The sequence below is a fragment of the Pezoporus occidentalis genome, unplaced genomic scaffold (assembly GCF_034315485.1).
Source record: "Pezoporus occidentalis ecotype Australia unplaced genomic scaffold, CSIRO_AGI_Poc_V1 ctg84, whole genome shotgun sequence".
NCBI classification, from domain to species: Eukaryota; Metazoa; Chordata; class Aves; order Psittaciformes; family Psittacidae; genus Pezoporus; species Pezoporus occidentalis.
The window spans coordinates 1,813,353-1,837,765 of NW_026916203.1; the positions used below are offsets into that span (position 1 = coordinate 1,813,353).

General features: G+C 42.0%; 1 protein-coding gene and 1 long non-coding RNA gene across 4 annotated transcripts in view; both read left to right on the plus strand.

The window, feature by feature from the left end:
- The first annotated feature begins 575 nt into the window (after positions 1–575).
- LOC134156303 (uncharacterized) lies at positions 576–9,977 on the plus strand. Its single transcript, XR_009961882.1, has 3 exons — positions 576–685; positions 8,932–9,033; positions 9,577–9,977. It is a non-coding gene; the product is annotated as an uncharacterized LOC134156303 (long non-coding RNA).
- A 9,146-nt stretch (positions 9,978–19,123) lies between these two features.
- Positions 19,124–24,413, plus strand: part of FBXL17 (F-box and leucine rich repeat protein 17) — a 297,223-nt gene continuing 291,933 nt past the window's right edge. For 2 of the 3 annotated variants that reach the window (XM_062604239.1, XM_062604240.1), the window contains exon 1: positions 19,208–20,071. In XM_062604239.1, coding sequence (XP_062460223.1) covers positions 19,328–20,071 — 744 coding nt within the window. In that variant the 5' untranslated portion in view covers positions 19,208–19,327. Of the gene's footprint in view, positions 20,072–24,413 lie in introns of all 3 variants that reach the window. The other variant, XM_062604241.1, reaches the window with a different exon arrangement.

A 24,413-nucleotide genomic window follows, 5' to 3' on the forward strand; every position in this document is an offset into this window, starting at 1 on the left:
ACTTTGCATCATGAAGTCTTCAGAACATTTACTCCTGATGAAGTTGAATCATTTCAAACATTTTAAGACACTCCAGCATTTTAGGATTTGTCTCAGAGATAGTGATACTCAGGGAAACAGGACAGTCCTAAATACTCCTCCCCTCTTCCCCTGTATGAGATTCTAGTATTAAGGTGTGGAATAAATTCATTCCCAGCCCCCATTGTGGGGTAAATGAGGTAAGTAAGGAGACCATAGGAAATGTCTGACAAGTTTTTCATCCTATTTCTTATTCTGCCACAGCTTTCCTATGTGACTGTAGGCTGTTTTATCCTGCCTGTGTCTCATATTCCCCTGCTGTGCACATAGATAACAGGTTTTTTCTCTTTATGAAAACGTGAATGTGAATTCATTAATCTTTAGCAGTCACTTTTTTCTGTAAGAGACACATTTGCTGTGTACAGGGAAAAGGCTCACATTATTCTTTTATTTTTTCTTCTTTTATGCAGTTTTGAAGCCATTGCTATTTCAGTGCCAGCTAAGACTTCCTTTCCAAGACAGCAGAAAAGCCCTCTGTCCTTCTCTCAGTTGTGGCTGTGACTGGCAGTGCCAACATCAAGGCTCTTCCTTATGAAAAGCTGTTTGAGAACACTGGACTGCAAGAAAGAGAAGGGAAGGCTTATATTTTCAATGAACTTCCAGAAAGGTAAGTATTAGGAAATTGCTACAGGAGAATCCATTTTCCAGTTCACCTATACTATTCCCAAAAGTGCCCCACTAATGTGTATGAAAATTCTTAACAATTAAATATAAGAAGTTATTTTAGGAACAGCAATGATCAGAAAACAACTGATTGGAACAGCTGATTTGGACAGAAATATTAAAATGCTTTTGCTGATAAAAGATTCAAGGTTTCCTGGAGTGGAGTTCCTGTAAGTGGTATGCCAGCTGAAACGGGACATGAGTGAACTGAAATAGTTGTATTTCACTGTTCTCCCACATTAAGATCAAAGCTTTAATCAGCAGACTCAGATTTTAATTATATTAAAATAACTTGAAATACTATTCCTTTTAGAAAAAATATTTCGAACATGAATTCCACATGCCTTATGGAGGAAACACAAGATTACTTTGTGTATGCCCTACTACTGTACCTGGGCACTTGAAGAGCTATACATAGAACTAACTGTCTTTTCCATTCACCAGCACAGATTCCCAGAGGGGAAGAATTTATCTAGGAATCACCCCCCTACTGGTACAGTGCTATGTAGCCCACCTTAGTGCTGACAATACTATATCAGCAAGTATCTAAACACTTTTAAGACAACGCAGAAAACAGTAAAATGAGGTCAAGTGCATCTTTCCTTTGATCTTAGCTCTCTGTTCCAAATGTCTACCAAAATAACAGCCTCACTAAGCTATTCCTACTAGTCCTTTCATTATTCCTATCTCGTTCAACATAACCACACCTTATGCAATGAATACAATCTTGATTTCATAATTTCCAGCATCTACTGCCAGCCCCTGCACAGAAAGTGTCATGCTACATCTGAGGCACCTGTTAAAATAACATTTTTGCTTTTCAAAGACTTGTCACCACACAAGACACTCTGGAAGAACATAAGGCACCACAGGGAAACTTTAACTCTACATTAATAATACTGAAAGGTGACTATCTTGTTTTAAACTGGCAGATTATGACCAAAGCATTTATTTAATAACTTTAATCTGAATATTTAACAGGAAACACAATCATAACCAATTTACAACGGGAAGAATAAGACACTGGAAAATCCACAAGGAATATGGATCTTTAATTAATGAATATTAGGCACTACTGCCCAAATTAAGTGCAACTGAGAGAGTACTTCTCAAGCGGTAAAGGAATATTGCATATGACAAGCAATTCATGCAATTACTTCTAAATAATCCCACTTTGCAAGAAGACAGTTTGCATGCTTCTGAAAACAAGCTGAGTAAATACTAAATTTCTGAAGTATAGCTATGTTACTCTGCAAAATTAGGTAGCATATGCTCCAGTTTTTGCAACCACTGACATGCAGTTGTTCTCCTACTGATTTCCTAAAATTGCATGATGCTTTCGACAGCTACTGTAGCCATGCAATGCTGTCCCTTGCTCATACTGCAAAATGGAACAGATCTCCCTTTGAATCCTCCAAATTATGTTCACCTACAAGCTAGATGGTGTCATGAACATGCAGGTAGAAGAAGAATATATTCTACCTTACGTATTGCAGCAATAGTATTAGGAGATATAGACTTTACCAAATTAAAAAACAAGCACCCATCAGGGCTCAGGTGGGCAAAAGAATATGCTTTTAACTGTACGGGTGAAAATGCTGGATACATTCATACAATGAAAGAATGGTTTTACATTTTTCCAGGTACTTTGACGGTTTTGGTTTGTACATCCAAGACACATTTTCAAAACCTGAGTTAGACATTCAAGGCTAAGTATTTTCCCTGAGCATTGCCCTGAGATCTGCAAAGGGCACCAGCTGTCAAGATTTGCTCTTAAAACACCTAAAGAACTCTTCAAGGTGCCTGCAGCACCCTGAGCAGTTACAGCAAGAATCACATCTTCTATGTAATATTTTCAGACAATTGTTTGAAAGTCCCACCACCTGTTGCTCTCAGTGTAGTTTTTAACAGCCCATTGTACCGTTCGATTTTCCCAGAGGCTGGTGCATGGTAGGGGATGTGATATACCCACTCAATGCCATGCTCTTTGGCCCAAATATCTATAAGGTTATTCCGGAAATGAGTCCCATTGTCTGACTCAATTCTCTCTGGGGTGCCGTGTCCCCACAAAATCTGTTTCTCAAGGCCCAGGATAGTGTTCCGGGCAGTGGCATGGGGCACAGCGTATGTTTCCAGCCACCTGGTGGTTGCTTCCACCATGGTAAGCACATGGCGCTTGCCTTGGCGGGTTGGTGGCAGTGTGATATAGTCAATCTGGCAGGCCTCCCCCTATTTGTACTTCAGCCATCATCCTCCATACCAAAGAGGCTTTAACCGCTTGGCTTGTTTAATTGCAGCACATGTTTCACACTCATGAATAACCTGGGCAACAGTGTCCACTGTTAAGTCCACCCCTCGATCACAAGCCCATCTATATGTTGCATCTCTGCCCTGATGGCTTGAAGTGTCATGGGCCCACCGGGCCAAAAATAATTCACCCTTATGTGGCCAATCTAAGTCCATCTGAGCCACTTCAATCTTAGCCGCTTTATCCACTTGTTGGTTGTTCTGGTGTTCCTCAGTGGCCCGACTCTTGGGTACAGGGGCATCTACACGACGTACCTTCACCACCAGGTTCTGCACCCAGGCAGCGATATCTTGCCACAGTGCAGCAGCCCAGATGGGTTTACCTCTGCATTGCCAGTTGCTCTGCTTCCATTGCTGCAACCATCCCACAGGGCATTTGCCACCATCCATGAGTCAGTACAGAGATAAAGTACTGGCCACTTTTCTCGTTCAGCAATGTCCAGGGCCAGCTGGATGGCTTTCACCTCTGCAAACTGACTTGATTCACCCTCTCCTTCAGCAGTTTCTGCAACTTGTTGGCGGGGACTCCATACAGCTGCCTTCCATTTCTAACACTTCCAAAGCACTGGAGCAGCCCACTGGCCTAGATACTTGACCATACTGTCCCACACACCCTGCCACTCATGACTGTCCAGCCTTGGGAAAAATCTCTTGGTCCTCCTATATCATCGTCTAACCCTAGAAAAGACCCAAACCCAACTCTGCTTAACTTTCAAGATCAGATGAAACTGTTGTGGGTAAAACAAGCTCTATGTGTGTGCCAACATGCTGATCCCCATCACAATCAGCAGGCAGGTCTTGAGGGTATGCAAAGGCCATTCAAAACCTTCAGAACTCTCAAATGATGCTTTAAATGGTCTGGTGGGGGAGCTGGGAAGGTAAGGGGATGTCTCCTTCATAGGTTGACCACCCAAGGAGGGAAAAAAAAGATGTGTAATTGCTAAACACTTCTACTATATACCTCCCAAAGTATAGAGGTGATTACCACACTGGGAACGCAAGCCAGATTTGTTTCATGATCAGTGAGTCTATTGCATTACAAGTCTACCATAAAGTACAGCAAAACAAGAACCTTAGCCCAAGCCCCCAGGTGATAAACACTAAACCAGCAAATACTGGATGTAAGTAATGTACGACATGCTGAAACTCCGAGATCAACAACTTTGAGAGCCAATAAACCAGCATTGTGACGAGTGACTATTAATCTGAAACAATAAATGGTTATCACAAATATGATTAGACACACTCAGGTCAGATCTGTCGTTATCTCAACCCTTTGTGCCCCATGTTGGGAGCCAAGAAGAACTGTCGTGGTTTAAGCCCAGACAGTAAATCAGAACCATGCAGCCACTTGCTCACTCCCCCCTCTTCCTCCCCCCAGCTGCTGAAGGGATGGGGAGGAGAATCAAAAGAATGTAACTCCCACAGGTTGAGATAAGAACAGTCCAGTAACTAATGTATAACACAAATCACTACTGCTACCACCAATAATAATAACGATAAAGGAAATAACAATGGAAGAGAATACAACCGCTCACCACCCACCGACCGATACCCAACCCGACCTGAGCAGTGATCTAGCCCTTCTGGGTAACTGCCCCCAGTTTATATACTGGGCATGAAGTGCTGTGGTATAGAATACCTCTTTGGCTAGTTTGGGTCAGGTGTCCTGTCTCTGCTTCCTCCCAGCTTCCTCTCCTCCCTGGCAGAGCATGAGACTCAGAAAGTACTTGGTCAGAGTAAACATTACTTAGCAACAACTAAAAACATCAGTGCTATCAGTGCTGTTCCCAGGCTGAAAGTCAAAACCACAGCACTGCACCAGCTACTAAGAAGGAGAAAAATGACTGCTACTGCTGAACCCAGGGCAAATACGTATCGCATGCGTTTCCCTGTGCTGGTGATGATGGAAGATACGTGCATTCCATTCAACATGGGTCAACCCTTTAGGAATATGCCCTATCTTACTGAAATTTGCAAAATGCAGAAACATAAATGGTCATAACAGCAGCATTTATATTACCCATCAAGGTATCTCTCATCTCTTAGACTTTCTATATTTGCTTGTTAGATATTTCTTTAGTTTCAGGGATATGCATTTTGCAAAATCATGTATTTGTTTACAATAGCTGATGTCATGGGAGCAAGGTGGTGAAATTTTGAGAGGTTACTGAGAGATACAGTTTCTCTGAAATGTGGTGCTGCAGCTGCTCCTTCCAGATAAAGGGCCAATTTGGTTTGCCTGTACATTTTTACCAGCAGTAGTTAACATGAATTCTGGCAAAGGCCCCAATTTCTTTTCAAAGACAGAGACTGCAGGAAGCTGGCATTGCCTGAAATGTTGCTACAAGACTACCCTTTCAAAAGATCTTTTAGCTGTGCTTGATTGTATTTTATATATATATATATCTATCTATATATCTATCTATATATCTATGTATATATATCTGCCAAGGTCATAAGTTTACACCATAAGCACGGTAGACAGACGCTAACTAGGAAGAATAATACAGCAGTGTGAGTGATCTCTTTTCAGCCATTCTGATGTTTGGCTGCTTAAAACAGAAACATTTGTGAGCAGGACAGAGGGATAAAGAAGAGAATATGACATGAATTATGTTACTAATTTATAAATTCATCGTAAAAGTATCTTACAAATTTTGCTTGAAAGTCATTCTTCAAACATTTCTCTTCATGGAAGGTTATCATGAGCTATCTTACTTCCTATCATGGGGTTTACTGAGACAAAATCCTCTTTACCTTGCTTTATTTATTTCCATGAAAAAAAAAATCAGAGAATCTTATCTTGGCAGGGGTTGTTCTCAGAAGGCTTTCTCATCTACTTCTATACTTAGACATATTATACCTAGATAGATTGTATTCTCTGTCTGTGCTTGCCTCCAATCTAATTTTCCTAAAGTCTAATATTCCCCCTCTTCTTCCTTAGAGGTATATGGAGAATGAGGAGTGGCACGGGTGGGATGTGTTTTGTTTGTTTCCTTGTGCTTGAAGGCACATGTATGTGTCCTGTTTAAGAACCATCCCCCAAAACACATCCTGTTTTTTCAAAAAAATCTTCCCATTTCTTGTAACACTTTAAATTACTGTCACTGGTTTTATTATAAATCCTTTCCAAGACCACTCTCCAACTGAGATTAAATGACATCTGCTGACAAGCCTTGATTAGAAATAATGACCCCAGTTAAAATCAGGAACTACTTAAAATGTCACATTTCTGTGCATTAAGGAACTTCTCACACAGCTTCTCCTTTCTTTTTCTTTGTGTCCTTGAAATGACTGTGAACCCACGAGACAAAAAACCCCAACAATACAGACTAAAAATCCTGAAAAAAAAAAAAAATCTCCCAGTTTCTGGAGTGCTGGGTTGCAATTCTGATTCTTGCCACATTTTCAGGTGCAAAATTATGAGCACTGCTCTGGACTTGCTAAAGGCTTCCTCTGCTCAGTCTAGTTGTAAATGTGTACCAATCACTTGTACTGGAACACGAAAAGCTGCAGCTCTGATGCTTCCTGTATTGCCCCTATGCATGGCACTCCTGACAGGAACTCCCAGCTTTATTAACTGAGGATTATTACACTCTCAGGTAAAGTATGCAAGACTCTGAGCTTTGGAAAACAATCACTGAGAAAAGGAGAATGTCTACAAGGCTGAGCCACACCCTGCCCAACCTGGTGTATGCAGGAGAAAGGGGGAGAAAGGGAAGGGGCACAGCTCCAGTTCTGCAGCAAGCATTCCCTTGATGGCAGGTGATGCTGACCTGCAGCTCTCCACTGTTATCTGTCATGTCTTAGTAGCAGGCTGCGACTGGCTGTAAATGCTCATAAGCCAGTTTCAAGGTGAATTCTAATGTGACCGGGACTTGACTGATACTGATTTGGTTGCACTTCATATTCACCGTGAGAGTCCTAAAAAGCTATTGCCCCTTTCCTGACACACAGTGTTGGAGTATGACAAGAGAGATGTGTTCAGCACACACCGATACATCAAATGGATGCAAAAAGTCTGTGATCTTAAAAGTAGCATAAGCAAGCCCAGGATGGAGATAAAACTTCCTAAATAGATAATAAGTGAGGAGGAGAAGACACCACATCTTTTAGAAGAATTAAAATGTCATACTTTAAGCTTTTCCTCCATTAAAGGTCAGGTTACCAAAATTTGCCATAAAAGATGCACAACTAATCTCATGGTATAGAGAACTCCACTTACGAGCACAAGAGTTTGTCTCTGGTTATGATGAGGAAAGGATTTACGGATCTAGAACTGGTAGGATTCCCCAACTTTATCTTTCTTCTGATCTTGCAAGCCTCATAACCCAGTTTGGGAATCACAATTCTACTTTGGAAGCAACTATCATAAATAATAAAAGGTGACCATATACCCAGAACTCATTTCTCACCTTTGTAACCAGCTGAGATAATTTCAGTTATGATGTCCACTTACGACTGGCCTTGAACCTCAGGAGTATGGTGGAGTCTTTCATCAAAGTAATAAAAAGATCTTCATATACTCATATAACCCCACAAAATAAATTAGTTGGGATGGTGAAAAAAGTATTGATGCATAATACATGCAGGATTTCCACAGATATGTTTAAAATAAGAATAGCAGAAGTATTTAAGATAGCTTTTGTTTTAATTTGGGCTAGTTTGTTTGATTATTTTCACATGATACTCTTGCAAAGAAATTTGCTACAAGGCAACAGTAATGATTCTGTGCATTACTGAAAGAAATCTAGAGTGAATATTTACTAAGTCATCAACTTTATTTTTTTCCTAAGGCAGCAGTCCCTTCGTACTTGCATATATTTGTAACTTCAACATGGTATTTCATAGCCAATTTTAAATATCTGTATAGAAAATGTTTTTTAGTACCGTAAATTCAATGTATTCTCAAACACTTAAGAAATCTGTGAAATGGAAGCAGTTCAGTGCTGACATTTTTAGCATCATCATTTTATAATAGGACAACTCTTAATTTGCAAATAACTAAAAAAACAAGAAACTCCAAAATGAAGGATCTCCTAGGAAAGGGTTGCTGGAGACTGGAATGCAAGTGCTGTAATGCCTGTAAATACATTATTACTACATGCTCGCTAGAGAATCTTCGTGCTGAGGGAGAAGGAAAAATTATAGCAGGTCAGAAGACTGTGAAACATGTGCCCTCTCTTCTCCTACCATCCCTTTAATTATTGACAGCCTGTCACTTAGGTGCTGTGGTACTATGAATAACAAAATAGGCTCCCATCTGCATTTCTCGACAGGTTTTATTCTTCCAGATGAAATACTGCCATCTTCAGGCAGACCATGTTTCATGTTTACCAGTTCTAGAGGGTGTTTAATTGCTGAGTAGATCATAATGTCAAACAAACAAACAGAAAAAATGCTACTTCTGTGCTTTGCCAGGTAAAGAATTGATCTTGAGAGGTTGCGTCCTTCCTTAGGGTACAGGGTTAGCACTGCCAAAACACACATAGCTGTTATGTTGGCCCAAACACTAACAAAAACATCCAACTATTTCCTTTGTTGTAATGAAAGATGAGCAGTTAAAATTACAGCCATAGTTGAGACCTTAATTGCTCGACACTTCTGATTATGCATACTGCATGTTGTCAAACACATAGGCAGGTCATTGTAGAAGCAGAGTGTAAACTATTACAAATAAGTGGGTTGAAAGTATGTGTTATTTTTGTACAATTTTTTCTTCCAACAAAGTAGAACTTGAAGATGCCATTTGAATATCAGATCATTATATAAGAAGAACAAATGAGAAAAAAAAATTACCCCAGCAAACTAATAATTATACAGTATACAGCACTCAAGTATTCAGCAGAGCAGTAACATTAACGTTCCTTTTTCACTTAGTGCCCTGAAACTGGGATGACCTTCTATATTCAGCCATAAGGATCACACAACGAATTAGACAGTACAAAAGCCGAAATGAAGACTAGGTCTGTAAAGGTACAGGTAAGCAGCCAAGCCAAGTCCTTCATTTAAACACTGAGACATAGATTTTTAAAATTCTTTATTAGAGTGCAAAATCAGATGCTTTTATTCTCCCCAAAATATTTCTTTCATAATGTGAATTGTTGCTGCTATCTTAGTTTACTGGCAGGATATGTTATGATAATACATACATACTGTATTCAGTGCAAACACATCAGAACGCCTGCCATCAAAATACAAGTCAAGAGCAGCCAGATCCTGACTGCTGTTTTCAAACAAGCATGCAATCCAGTTAAAATCACGTAGGCTTTTTCTTTTCCTTTATATCCTATGAGCAAATTCTAGATTACATCCTCACAGATTTTACGATGTTTCACCTCTTGCTTGTAGTGCTTTTAAAACTGAAATCTATAATTAGGTGTGAGCTCTCTGCTATTAGAGAAAGTATTTGCTATGCTTCAATATTCTTTGTACTTTCATATGCAGAATCTGTGTTGGGGAACTTAACCTGCAAAGAGATATCTTCCGCCTTCCAAAGAACCACCTTTTTTTTTTTTTTTACAGAAGAACAGTATCTTTAGAAACTCTATGATACAATTATCTGACATAAAATGACTTCAAAAATCTCCCCAGCTTCTCCACCTAATCCTGAAAACTCTACTAAAATATGAAACCTCCCACACAGCACAGACTGAAATTTCAATCTCTGCTAAGTTTGCAGGATAAGAAATGTAAGAAACTAGTCTGCTCAAATTCTGTTTCTTCTCTAGGCCTACTCTAAGAGTTGGCCCTATCTTACCATTTCCACATACTTTTTTTTCCTATTTCTGCTTAAGCCTTCTGTGCCACAAAAAGACCTATGACTTCTTTTAGTTTCTTTTATGCTTCCTTTTTAGATTTCTTTATATTACAGAAAAACTTGTAAATTAAATAGGGCTGTCAGGTGTTCAATAGTTGTTCTAATTAGTTTTTGGGTGCCTCCTTGCACTATTACAAGGTATATAACATGTAATATGAATACTGTTGTATTATCAGTTGCAGCTTCCTCATCCCCAGAAGAATTGCTTCCTGCTTCATCAGGAGCAGAAACTCATGGCTGTTGCTCTATCTGCCTCTCCCACTGAAAGGAGAGCATACTTCTGATCCTTAGTAACTAAAGTTTTGCTGTTTGAAATAGGAAAATTTGACACTGTAAATTGTTATGAAGAAAAGTCAGTAAGAAATTTTATACAAATTTGTAATATTACAAAATATTAGATAATGATACCTGATGGAGTGAAGGTGGGGAGGAGAAGGTGGAGAAATAAAGTAGTTTTATGCATGCTGAACAAAATTCCAAGGAGTTTGAAGGTTTCCAGGGACTTTCAGTTAAACTTTATAAAGACACATACCTAGAGGGATCGAGGACTGGGAAGCCATCATTCATACTCATGTAGACTAAGGGTACTGTTGTCGTTTAATCCCAGCCAGAAGCTCAACCCCACAGAGCCATTCACTCACTGTGGGATGGGGGACAGAATCAGAGGGTAGCAGTGAAAAAATTCATTGGTGGAGAAAAATACAGTTCAACAGGTAAAGGAAAAGCAGCACACACAAGCAAAGCAAAGTAAGGAATTCATTTACCACGTCCCGTGGTCAGGCAGGTGTTCAGCCACCTCCAGGAAAGCAGGGCTCCAACATGTGTAATGGCAACTTGGGAAGACAAACACCATCAGCCTGATCATGCCCCGCCCCATTCCTCCTCCTACTCCCAGCTTTACATGCTGAGCATGATGACAGATGACATGAAATATTCCTGTGGTCAGTTGGGCTCAACTGTCCCGGCTGTGTTGCCCCCAACTCCTTGTGCACCCCCAGCCTGCTCGCTGGTGGGGTGGGGTGAGAAGCAGAGAAGGCCTTGGCTTTGTGTATGCACTGCTCAGCAAGAACTAAAATAACCCTGTGTTACCAACACTGCTCTCAGCACAAATCAAAACGCAGCCCCAGACCAGCCACTATGAAGAAAATTTAACTCCACCTCAGCCAAAACCAGTACAATAGTGAAATAAATAGGATTTTGTAAGAGAACTATTATGCTATTTCTAAACCCAAGGTGGAAATTCTGCTACTTTCTTCCATCTTTTTCTCATTGGCATTCCTAAACACCATTTAAAAGCTAACCCATCCTTTAAGAACCTGTTCTACCGAATTGGCAATATTATGAACTGTTGATGGGATCAACCAGCAACAAGCTATACCAATACAGCCAAGAATTTCTTATAGACCCAGCTTCCTAAAGGTCAGTCCCAAAATTCAGGTGAACATGCACTTACAGGTATCAGGACCAGATACAATATCATGACTATTTTCTTATTTATTATTTCTTGTGTTCTTTTGTAGCTCAAAAAATTAAATATCATCCTAGTCTCAGGTCATCAGTCAAAGAATCACAGAATCACACAGAATGTTTTGGGTTGGAAAGGCCCTTAAGATCATCTAGTTCCAACTCCCTGCCATGGGCATGGAAGCCTCACACTAGACCATGTTGCCCAAGACTCTTGTAACGTGGCCTTGAACACCGCGAGGGACAGAGCACTTACCACCTTCTTGGGCACCTCTTCCAGTGCTTCACCACCCTCACAGTAAAGAACTTCTTCCTTATACCTAACCTGAACTGCCCTTGCCTGTGTGGTCTACTTAAAAATACATAGAGATAACATAGAAAAAAATCACGGTTTATTCCTATGTATGTAATAAGCCTTTAATGTCGTAAGTTTGAGGGGATTGTACTGCTTAATTCCTAGATCTTGTTAGCTGTAGTGGCTTTCAGGCTTCCAACATTACTGGCTTTATGACCTCTAATTTCATTAATATAAGCAGTGATACTGAAGAAATGCATTGTTAATTATATCTTCCTTCTGACGTTAATGTGGTGAAGATTTTACAACTGATAAAGATATTTGGTCATGCAGTATTTCATCCAGCGTCCACAGCAAGCGGTTACTGTGATTCTCTTGCATGAAGCAATAGTGACACCCAATGTTAAATCCCTTGCACTGACGAGAAGCACTCCCTTAAATTACCCGGAGTTGTAATTTGAAATTTGTTCAGCTCTTGCAAACTGTCAGGAAAAGAACCTTCAAAAATGGTCTCAAGCCTCCCTGTAGGTTTGTACTGAAAAAGCCTTGCCTAGATTATTAAAAAACAAATTAAAGCCCATTTACAGTACTTTCACCAGTCTCATTTTGAAATGAGATCTTGATCAGATTGAATTTGTTTCACAGTTCTGAAATTGTGGCGGATGGTGTTTTGAGAGAAGTGGGTTTCAGCTTCAGATAGAAGAGTGAAAGCAGTGGAAAGAATTTGGCATTCTCCAGCTGCCTACAACTATTGCAAGGCCTTGGGGAATGTTGCAGACGGACTTAATTGAAACAGCTAATGACAAGACACAAATATGTTTAAGTAATAAAGATACTTGAAAAGAATGCTGCCAATTAGAATGTGGATAAACATCTGGCCACAGCTGTTAAGTCCCTGTCTTTCCCTCCCTGCTGCTTGGGCACCCCATGTGGTTCCCGCTGCCCTGGCCTCCACATGCCCCCGACAGCATCATTGGCTCACATCTTGCCTACTTACAGGGTTTAGAAATTTTCCTACATGGGGCAACACGAGAAATATTACACTTATTATGTGCATATATATACATATATATATAGACTTATTATGTCTGCTAACTCTTTGGTGACAGTGGCCCAGATGTACAAAATATTCCATTCTGTGATAGCTGTGGCATAAAACCACTGAGAGAAACCTGCTTGGAGGAGAAATAAACAAACTGAAAGCATTTATGGTAAACATAGCTGTCATAGTTTAACCCAGCAGGCAACTAAGCACCATGCAGCCACTCCCTCCCGCCCTCCCTCCCTTCTTCCTTCCTCCCTTCTTCCTTCTCTCTCTCTGCCTCTACCCAGGTGAGATAGGGACAGAATTGGAAGAGTAAAAGCGAGAAAGAAACTTATGGGCTGACATAAGAACATCATCATTATTATTATTATTATTATTGTTATTTGGTACTAGTATTACTAGTAGTAGTAGTTGTAGTAGTAGTAGTCATATACATTGTAAGTAAAAGGGGTGGGGAGCAAAAAGATTGGAAAATAAAACTCAAGAAAGACAAGTGATGAAAATGGAAACAATTGCTCATCAGTATCCCCCTTAAAAGCCTCCCCCCTAGTTTTATTGCTGAGCATGATGCTATACAGTGTGGAACACCACTCTTTGGTCAGATGGGGTCAGTTGTTGTGGCTGTGCCCCCATTGCCCCAGTCTGCTTGCTAGTGGGGTGAGAGGTAGAAAAGGACTTGGTTCTATGTAAGCACTGCTCAGCAGTAACCTTGTGTTATCAAGGCTGTTTTAGTCACATATCCAAAACACAGCCCAGTACGAGCTATTGTGAAGAAATTTAACTCTATCCCAGCCCAAACCAGTACAACAAATAGGAATTTACAAAAGAAAATTCACAGCTACATAAAAGAGGATTGGTAGGTTAAAATACTACCCGCTGCACATTACCATGGGTCATTCAGCTGTCTGACACCACAGGGTAGCTGGTGCTCCCACAGAGGGTAGTTGTGCCCTCCATCACACACCCCAGACCTTTGCAGACAGCTCAGTTACCTAGCACACCTCAGAAAGTACTACAACTATTTGTAGGTAGTTGACTCCCACCCTCTGAGACTGCATGCAGGTGATCTTTTCAAAGCATTTTTCAGATGTCCAAACCTCATGATTCCACATATTAATGACAGAATTTACTAAATTCTAATCATGACAGAGTGGTGAGATGAATTCAGTAAATTAAAATACCAATATAACAGATGGTTATACACAAACAGAGGAAATAGAAAAATGAGCAGCAGCAAGTAGAAATTAAAAATTTGGTAAGGGAAGCAGAAATCATTAGGAGAAATCCTTGGTTTGTAATGCTTAAAAAAGTACTATGATGATAATGTGTTAGTGTCATAATCAAAAGCCACTCTACAATTTGAATTGCTGTTGGTATTCAATCTGGCATCTTCTAGAGCAAAAGATTACTAGCCTATACAATTTATTGGAGTTAATATTTCCCAAAAGATTTCAGCAAAGAATAATTCTGGGAGATTCAGAAAATTGAAAGATGTTAAAACCAAGAACTGGGCTTTTCACAGATAAAAAACAATTTGTCTATAAATCTATAGAAGAAAAAAAAAAAAAAGAAAACCAACCAAAAACCAAAACCCCACCACTGTACAAAATTGTATTTAATTCTGGGAAAAAAAAAAAGTTCTTACGGTATTTTTTATGACTGTTCAGTCATGATTTGTCATGTCACACATTTTTGTGCTATCTGTAATGTTACTGACAGTGAGTTTATGTTTTACCTCTGTTATGGATTGACACTGGCCAGCATTCTTAACCAGTGTAATTATTTTAGGTAGTACTTTTAAACCCAGAGTTTCTTTTACTAGCTGAAGTAACTTTGAAATGTTCAATTCTAATAGATCTACTATCAAAAGAGTTTATATCAGATTAAGTGAAAGACTAGTTAACTCTGATTAGATAACCTGTCCCTGATTTGAATATTGCATTAACCTCACTGTTCTTCCAATCTCCTACAAGTTCTGCTTACTCTGTTTGGCTTTTGGGCAGAGCACTTGGAAGATGAAAAAGATTTTTTTAAACAAACAAGCAAACAAAAAACAAACAGAAAAAATTTCTCCCCAACTTCTCCTATTCAAAATCCTCAGAATGCTGAGTAAGAAAACCATCCTCAGTGATTAATGTGACATGGTCTAGTGTGAGATGTCCCTGCCCAAGCAGGTTGGAACTAGATGACTTTAAGGTCCTTTCCAACCCAAACCATTCTGTGAACCCAGGACAGAAGGGAAGTGGGAGGGTGGGGAATGCTCTTTCCCTACTTATAACCGTAAAACATTTAACTAGAACAGCAGAAAGGATTTGCTGGTATAGCTCTACTGAAAACGGGACATAACCAGTCAACCATTTTCACAGGTAAGTTAGGATTTACAAAATCTATGAAGAAGCTATGAATACAGTCTCAGTTCCTAAACAGCAGTCACAACTGACATAACACAAAAATATAGAATCACAGAATTATTTTGGCTTGAAAAGACCTGTAAGATCATCAAGTCCAACTGCTAACTTAATACTGCGAAGTCCACCACTAAACTATGAGCCTAAGTGTCACATCCACACCTCTCTTAAATTACCTCCAGGGATGGAGACTCAACGACCTCACTGGGCAGCATGTTCCAGTGCTTGACAACCCTTTTGGTTTGTCTTAATATCCAGTCTAAAACTTCTCTTGTCCTATCACTTGCTACTTGGATGAAGAGGCTGACACCCACTTTGCTACAACCTTCTCTCTGGCAGTTGTAGAGAGTGATAAGGTCTCCCCTCAGCTGCCTTTTCTCCAGCTCCCAAAACTAAATGCAGAATTTGAGGTGTGGCCTCACCAGTACCCAGTACAGGGGGATAATCACTGCCCTGGTCCTGCTGGCCACACTACTGCTGATACAGGCCAGGATGCTATTAGCCTTCTTGGCTGCCTGGGCACAAGCTGGCTCATGTTCAGCTCTATCAATCAGCACTCCAGGTCTTTTTCCAAGAGCAGCCCTATAGACTTGTGTGTCTAAGTGGTGTAGCAGGTTGCTGACCACTTCCCCTTGGATTATGGGGGCTTCATTCTGCTCCCCCTGTCTCTGTCTTCCACCTCAAGAGGCTTGAGAACAATTGGTCTTAGTAATTGAAGACCGAGGCAAAAAAGGCATTAAGTATCTTAGCCTTTTCCTAATCCTTTGTCACTATGCCATCCTTTTCCCCAATATCCTTAGCCCATCTTTTGTTGCTGATGTATTTATAGAAACATTTTTTATTGTCTTTTACTGCAGTAGCCAGATTAAGTTCCAGTTGGGCTTTAGCCCTTCTGATTTTCTCCCTGCATGGGCTTGTAACATTCTTGTAGTCCTCCTGAGCTTCTTGCCCCTTCTTCCAAAGGTCATAAACTCTCCTGTTTCTCCTAAGTTCCAGCCAAAGCTCTCTGTTCAGCCAGATCAGTGGTCTTTGCCGCCGGCTCATCTTTGAGCGCATGGGCATGACCTGCTCTTGCACCTCCAAGATTTCATTCTTGAAGAATGTCCATCCTTCCTGGACTCCTCTGATGCTAGGGGCTTCCTCCCAAAGGACTCTGTCAACCAGTCTCCTAACCAGGCCGAGGTTTGCCCTTTGGAAGTCCAAGGTAGCAGTTCTGCTGAGCCCTCTCCTTTGCCAAGAGTTGAAAACTCTTATCAGAGAGCTGCCAACCATCACATCACTCACAAGTCCTTCTACGTTTGCAAAATTATAAACCTTTAGCTAAGATTATTTTTCCCTAAACATTATTATCTCAGTTTCTCAGTCCTGCTCAATGGACAGTCAAAACTCACGTCTTGCATCTCACGCTGGAGCAGACAAATCACATGCTCTACAATGAATCAGCATAAGTTGTTCTACAGATATTTATAGTTGTAATACATGAAAAACTGCCAGTGGAACAGCTGTGCTGTTATCTCTAGGGCCAAAATCTTGTTACCAGCTGATTGACAGAGCACTAAAGGAATAAGTAGGTTATGAAAACTTATTGTCTTAGTTTACTTTCATTCTGCAGTCTTTGCAGCAAAAAAAAAAACCAACCACAAACAAAAAACAAAAAAAAACCCATCCACCTTCAGAAGCAGTGTCCCAAAGACCAAATTCAAGGACTGAGCTTTAGTTATCAGGTGAAGAATTAGAAGGATTAGGTAGGAAAATTATCTGAATGTGAAATTGCTTTGGAATGAGAACGCGAGATGACATACATCCTTCTCTACATTATGTACAAGCCAACTTAGTTCAAAAGGAGGTAATAGAGATGGATCATGTTGAGGGAAATATTAGAGGAATGGCAAGAATGACATATATGAGATGTATGTGTATGTATAGTGTATATATATCTCAAAATAATGGGGCAATATATATTGGACTATCAGACACGAAAGTGACACAGAAGTCAGGGACCTTCACCAGCATTTCTGTAGGAAATACTACTATATGATAAGTAAAGACCATGTCACAATGGCTATTCAGAGCTGCACCACCAGATTTAAAGATGAGATTTATTTTGAATATTTGACATTGCAAACATTTATTCTGAATGCCCTTCGACTTGAAAGCTTGACTTGGACTTTTGTCTTCTTTTAATGTTGTTTTTGTTTGCATTTTTGAAATCTGAGGGAGAAAAAACCTTTCCAGATTTCTGGATCTCAGTGATTTATAAGTTTAGACAAAATACTCTGCTACTCTACTTCTATCCAATGTTATCGTTAATATTTTTCTTACAGCAAACACATTTTTACTGAAGACTAGTAATACTCATAACAAACAAAAATAATAGTGTCACAGATATCTTAATCTGAACATAATTTGTTCTTGAGCAAAAGGTGTAAAGATCTCCTTCACAGTATATAATCCTGTGCATTTCTTCTGCTGCCCTCTGTTATTTGAGTACTAAAAGGAACTTGTCTTCTCCCTTCTTTTTTACAAAATTCCACATGTATTTTAAACCTGTATATCTAAGTCAATTTACATCAATAATTTTGAATGGAATGCTGAAACATGCAATATTTTTTGGTAGGCATTGAGAAGAGGCTTAACTAAAGCATTACTGTATTTAGTTCCAGACTCCTCACTATAAGAGAGATATGGAGTATAGGTTCAGAGAAGGGCAATGAAGCTGGTGAAGGGCCTGGAGCACAAATCTGGGGAATGGCTGAGGGAACTTAGTGGGTTTAGTCTGGAGAAAAGTCTCAGGGGGGACCTTATCGCTCTCTACAACTATCTGAAAGGAAGATGGAGTAAGGTGGGGGCTGGTCTCTTCTCCCAGGTAACAAGTGATAGGCCAAGAGGAAACAGCCTTAAGCTGCACCAAGTGAGGCCCTGATTCGAAGAACTCACCAAGAACTCGTCAACAAAGTTTAAGATAGGAGGCAGGTATTCTTTACTGCAGCACTTGGTGACACGGGGGATATCTCCTCCTAACGTGTCTTGTCCCAGCATCAATCAGGCTGCGATTATATTGTTGCTTAATATACATATTCCAGTACAGCTTTCCAGTAAATGTCATACATGTTCATAACATTTCCCAGAACTACTTTACATAGGTTTACGCCTATTTTCGCATGGTGGTCGTTTCTTGATCGTCTTCATCACTTCATTCTTTGGCTGAACTTTAGGCGTGGAATGTCCCCTTGTCAAGCTGCCCACCACTAGTCCAGTTCTGACTGGTCATTGTGAAACATTTATCTAAAATGTTTCCTTCTTGCTAGACCATCTTGCCGACCATCAAGGTCAGCGTTGCTTAGCTACAAAGCAGAACTAAATTTACTTATGTGCAAAGAGTATATTTCATTTTGTACTTCAGTGTCTCAGTTTAGATTGGATATTATGAAAAATTTCTGCACTGAGAGAGTGGTCAGGCATTGGAACAGGCTGCCCAAGGGTAGTGGTGTAACCATTGTCCCAGGAAGTGCTCAAAAACCGTATAGATGAAGCCCTTAGTAACATGGTTTTCCAAAACTAGCTGACTGTATGATTCATTACAGCCCACATCTGCAAGAATTTATACACCCTGGGCACTGGCGGCAAGACACAACACTGCAGTTAGAAGTCAGTGTCCTCAAAGCAGAACACACAGGTACAAAGGTGCAATGCTGGCCCTCGTTCTGTCCCATCACTGATTTAAAAAGGCAGAAAGCAGATACTTGCTGAAGCACGCTGGATGCAAGGCAGCACTGACAGCTAAAAACTGAAGGAACGCTTGTGGTGGTCTCCACACTTATGTTACCTTACCACTGCAAAAGCTCAGCCCATAGATATGATACGCTTATACACTTGTTAACACTCTACTCACCCGTCTTTACACACACAGTGTAGTCCAACAACGCACGGACACCTGGCGAGGCTGCGAGTGGAGGCAATGACAAACGGGAGACGCCGGGGGCCGCGGGCCCCGTAGGCCGCGCCCCACCTGCTCCGTGCCCGCCCACTGGCGGCAGCACCGCCATGCAACCGAGCACCGCCCCTTCACCGCCCCCGGGGGAGGTCAGGGCGGCGGTAGCGGAAGCTTCTTCCTCCCGGCGCCGCGTCCCGGCCCGTCCCGTCTTGGGTCCGCCGCTTGTGGCCCCCGCCGGCAGTATGACAGCGCCAGCCGCCGCGCCCCGCAGGTGACACCCGCGGGCCCTTCCGCCTCGGCCACCTCATATATGGGCCACTTGCTCTCGAAGGAGGCCAGCAGCCTGAGCCGGGACCGCCGCTGCCGCCGCGGGGGAAGCGTGCCGCCGCGCAGCCGGGGCTGCTTCCTGCGCGGACCCTGCATGCTCTGCTTCATCGTGCATAGCGCCAGCCCGCCCGCCTCGGAGCAGCCCCTGCTTGCCGGAGACCCCCGCCTGCCATCGCCGCCCTACGCGGCCCTCGCCACCGCGGAGCAGCGCGCCGCCTGCCGCTTCCTCCGCCTGTCGCCCGCCGCCTGGGAGCCGCGGGGCCGCTTCCAGCACCTCCTTCTCTCGGGCCTGCTCCCTTCGCCGGTGCGGGGCCTCCTGGGGGCGGCCAGACCATCCGGCGAGGCCGCTTCGGAGATGGTGTGCAAGCGCAAGGGGGCCGGGCTGCCCGCCTGCCCGCCCTGCAAGCAGCCGCGCTGCGCGGCCGCCGCCGCGGCGGAACCGGAGGCAGCTTGCCAGTGCCCCGCGGAGGCGCCGCTCTGCTCTCTGCCCGCAGCCGACGGCTGCGCGGCGAGCGGTGAGTCCGCACCGGCCCGGGGCAGCGCCGAGGACAGCGGCGGAGCGGAGCAGCCCGCCTCGCCGCCTTCCGCGTCTGAGGAGGAGGAGGCAACAGGGGAGAAGGAGAGGGGCGGAGAGGCGGGCTGCGAGGAGCCTCTGGAGCGCCCCGCTGACTGCTGCCGGGAGCCGCCGCCGGATATTAACCAGCTGCCGCCTTCCATCCTCCTCAAGGTGGGTAGGGACGTGCGGGCGGGCCGGCTCCCTGTCCGCGGGGGCCCGGGACTGGGCCTGCAGCGGTGAGGTCGCAGGGTGGCTGTGCCCCGGGGAGGGCCCGGTGTTCTGTGAGAGCTGGGGTCAGTGGAGTGTCCCGCCGCCGTTCCGACCTTGCTCGCTTGGGGTGTGGGGATCGGTAGGGGAGCTGGTGTATGTTCTGGTTTTGTTTAGGTATTCTTTTCCCCTTTGTTTTGGTTTGTCGCGGTAAGCGGCGTTGTGAGTCGTTGACTGGAGGTGGAGACCCACAGAAGTGCAGCAGAAGCTGCCCTGTGAACATCCTGAGTCTTACCTGTTAACTTATTTAAAACGTGTTCGTTGCAGGTAGCTTCTTGTATCGCTGATGGAGTACTTATCGAGGGGACACTGACTGTATTTAGTGCTTTTGTGTAGGTCGTAACTACGTAGGCCGATTCTCAATGTTGCTGTGGGGGGGTGGGGTGGGGTGGGGGAGGTGTTACTGTGTATTTTGTATCAGTTTTGGCTTTACCAGTTTCACAGCCTGTGGCTGTCTTGGATTACATGTTTTCATAACCTCACTTTGTATCTTCCAAGAACATGTTTCCTGTCGTTTTTGCTGTCTCGTTATTCCGTAATGCTGTTCTTTTTTGAGAATGACCTTTCTATTTTTAAGCTACTCTGTTGATGTAGTCAGTATGACTTTCTTCAGCTAAACCTTAGTAGAAAGATGAGTCTGGCTGGAACTGAAGCCTGTGATGTTTTTTCCGTAGTTCGATATGAGTGTGCCTTTATGTTTTGGAGAGGAGTGTTTCAGTGTTACAGAAGTTTACTGTGGGGTCAGATGGCTAAACTTAAAGTAGGGCGTGATAATGGAGGGGTCTGAGACAGGTAACTCTTCCTGTTCTTGGTATACTGCTAGTTGTACAACACCAGTGTAGAAAGTACTTTCTTTACTCTTTTATTGTCAAACAGTAACTTCTCCCTAAAGTTGCTTCTTCAGTACTTAGCTAGACTTATGGATTGAGTTGGTTGTTTTGGTGGTTTTGGGGTTGGTTGGGTTTTTTTTATTGCTTTGCTTTTTTTTTTTTTTTTTTTTGGTTGGTTGGTTGGTTTTTTTTTGTGTGCTTGTTTACTTGGGCTGTTTGGTTTGTTTTTTTTTCCTGCTTCCGTAGCACCCTGGTCAGGTTTCTGACTCGATTAAACAGCTGCTTAAAGGCCTTTGCATGCTGAGTCTTGATACAGATAGACTATTCCAAATACAATCCTTTCTTCAGATGTACAACATTATAATGAGAGGATGTGAACCAAGTATACCTGAAGTCTAAACTTTTCACAGCAGGTGCTGAAGACACAAACCTTAATACAAAGACAAGAGATTTCATCCTCTGAAGTCCTGGGAGCCCGATGCTGTTGTTTTTTTTTTTGTTTTATTTTTCCTTTTCCCTGTTTCCTTCCCTTGATTCATACCTCTGTGACCTCCAGATTGTGCTAGTGCAGGAGTGGCTGTACCCATGTCTGTCAAGAAACATTGTAGGAACTCCTAAGTAATGTCTGGCCACTTGAGAGGTGTCTTGTCATGGGCTGCTCAGATGCTGTTCTGCTGTAAGCAGTTGCGCAGTCTCCCCAAAGTGAAGGATATGGAATTGAATGGAAGGCTTTGTCAGGCTGAACTTGGCCTGCAGATCATCAAAAGGGCCTACTGAGCTGGGAAGTTCGCAGTGCAGTGTGCCAGCTGATCTTGTTCCCCTGGCTGGGGAAGAGGTCTCTGCATCTGTATGGCAGGGGGAGAGGGGAGAGAAATAAAATAATTGCAGTTCTACAGATCAAACAAACTTACAGGTTGTTTTGCTTTTCATTTGGTCATTGAAACATGAACCAAATAAAAAGTGTTACACAGTGGGCACAATTTCATCTTTAATCTTTGTGGGTGAGGGTGGTTAACTTTGACTAAAGGACAATTTAATTCTGTTCCATTTAGAATCTAAGGGAGCTAAGGAATTAGGGTCAGTCAGCTTGACTGTAACCTAGACACACATGAATGGAAAAAATTCAGGGAGCTGTTTGTAAGCATGCAATAAAGAAGATGACAAAAGCTTGTGCTGTGGATCACTAAGTTTTTAAAACTTTGTGCTGTATATCACAAATCTGTACCTGTTGTAATTTCACTGCTATTTATTTCTAGAAAGCAGAAATAAATCCCCTAGTTGTACCTGTTACTTGTTTGCAGTGCTGTTGTTTAATTGAAAAAAGTGAACTCGTGTAAAGTGGTCTACAGACTGGGTGAGCTTAGTAACGATGGGTGAAACACATCAGGTTTCCTTTTGAGCTGTGTTAACAGGAACTGTGTATGAAGGGTATGGAAAGGAAGTTCTCTGCTGTGCTTGGTATTTTTAAAGCCTGTGCTGGTGTACTGCATTATGCTGTGGGCTATGGCATGTCCTTAAAAGAAGGCAGACAAATTGGAGAGGCATCAGAGAGGAGCTAGAGGTCATGGAAATGTGGCTTGTGAGGTAGTCAGAAGATTCTGCTAAAGCTGAATGACATCTCTATTCAGAAAGGAGACAGAGATGCACTTTTTTTTTTTTTTTTTTTTTTAGAGAAAATGGGTGAAAAAATTGACCATGTTCTTGTCCCGTGTCAAATAAAGAGAAAGAAGCTTAATTTGATGTGAGGGAAATTTGGGTGAGATACTTGGAAATTGACAGAGTGTGAGAACATTTAGGTCTTGGCAAAGGTAGCTTCCTGTCTCTCTGAGGCTGTGTGAGGAGTTGGGATTTTTATTTATTCTTTTCTTAACAACGAGGGGAAGTCCTTATCAGGGATACTCGAGGTGTGTTTGAAAATGCTTCAAAACAGAAGGGTCTAGAACAGATGACCTTTTAAATATCTTCTTCCTTGGTTTGCTTTGAATCCTATAAAGTATGGACACATGCTGCCCTGCAGCAGTGAGCCTGTCAGTTTTATCATAGAGCTAATGCTCTGTGAAGGGAGAAGTGTGTATTTAAATTAAGGTTTTCATAAATATTTGAAGCACTAGTGGCTCCTTTTCTTGCATCTTTACTCAATGTTTTTTCTCATTCTTTCCTTACTGTAAGGAGTTTTGCTTTGGTTGCTGTAATAATGTACATGTTTGCTTTTAATAATGTTGATACTAAATGTAGTGTTGCTGTTACTGTCCTAGCACTGCATTTAAGATTAGCTGAGTGATACGAAGTAAGTCTGATAGACCAGAGGCAGACCTTTGGTCTTGTCTTCTGATTTCTGGATGCTGGCATTTATTTTTAATAAACTGATACCTGAGAAGACTGGATGTACATGTTATAGTTGCACTGTGTTTATTTTTTTTTTCCTATCCTAGTCAGGAGGCAGAGACATCAAAATATATTGGATTGGACTTCATCTGCAAGTTCATGGAGTCACTGCAGTAATACTAGCTTTCTCTTCTTTTTTGTGCTGGTGTTCTGATCAGTTTGTCCTGTCTAGAGTTTGTGTTGAGCCTTAATTTTAGCTATAGCATGGAGAAAAATGGAAATGGCTTTGAAACTTTGTGGCTGATGCAGGGAGGTAAATCTTCTTTTATTTGAATTTTTATTTTAATTATATCTTTTCTCTAGCAAGGGACAACACAGCAACACTGTGTTGTGTGGTATGTTTTTGTTGGGTGGTTCCCCCCCCCCCCCCCCTCTCGTGAAGCTCAATTTTGCCCTGTGGTTAATTTCACTGTGCTGTTGCTCAGCTTTTGGAAGTGCAACTGAGGGGTGTAGTTGTGAAGGGGAAATGTGCCAGTAGATTAGCCACAAAAACAAAGATAGTCTGTTGCCGTTAATTCAGTGTTAATGTTCTGAAAGATGTCCTGATACATTTTGTGATTTGTTGCAGAATTACAAAGATGAGTTTTTTGCTTTCCACAGGTGTATGTGTAAAGGTGGCTTTCATGTAAGCATGTAGGTTTTCATATTACAGAATGAGTTATGTGATGGAGGGAGACAAAAGCCTTGGAATGAAATTTCTGCTTTTCCTGAAGGCAGATAGATGCCTTGACACTCAGCCCCTGTGGCTGATAAAACTTTTCCTAATGTTGTGTATGTGTTGCTCAGCTTGCTCTACATCCCTGAAGCTATGTATTGCTGCATGGAGAAAACTAATAGGTTACAAGTTGTGAAGTGCTTGAATGCAAAGCAAATCAAATGTAACTCTTGCTTTCATTTTGTATTCACCTGTTTCTTTTGTTCAGGGTGCCTGACCCATGTTTGATCTTTCACAGATTTTTGATATGTTTTAGTGTCTCTGTTTTTAAATGGTTGTGGAGATGCAGAAGCTGCATAGGTGTCTTTCAGTGAGG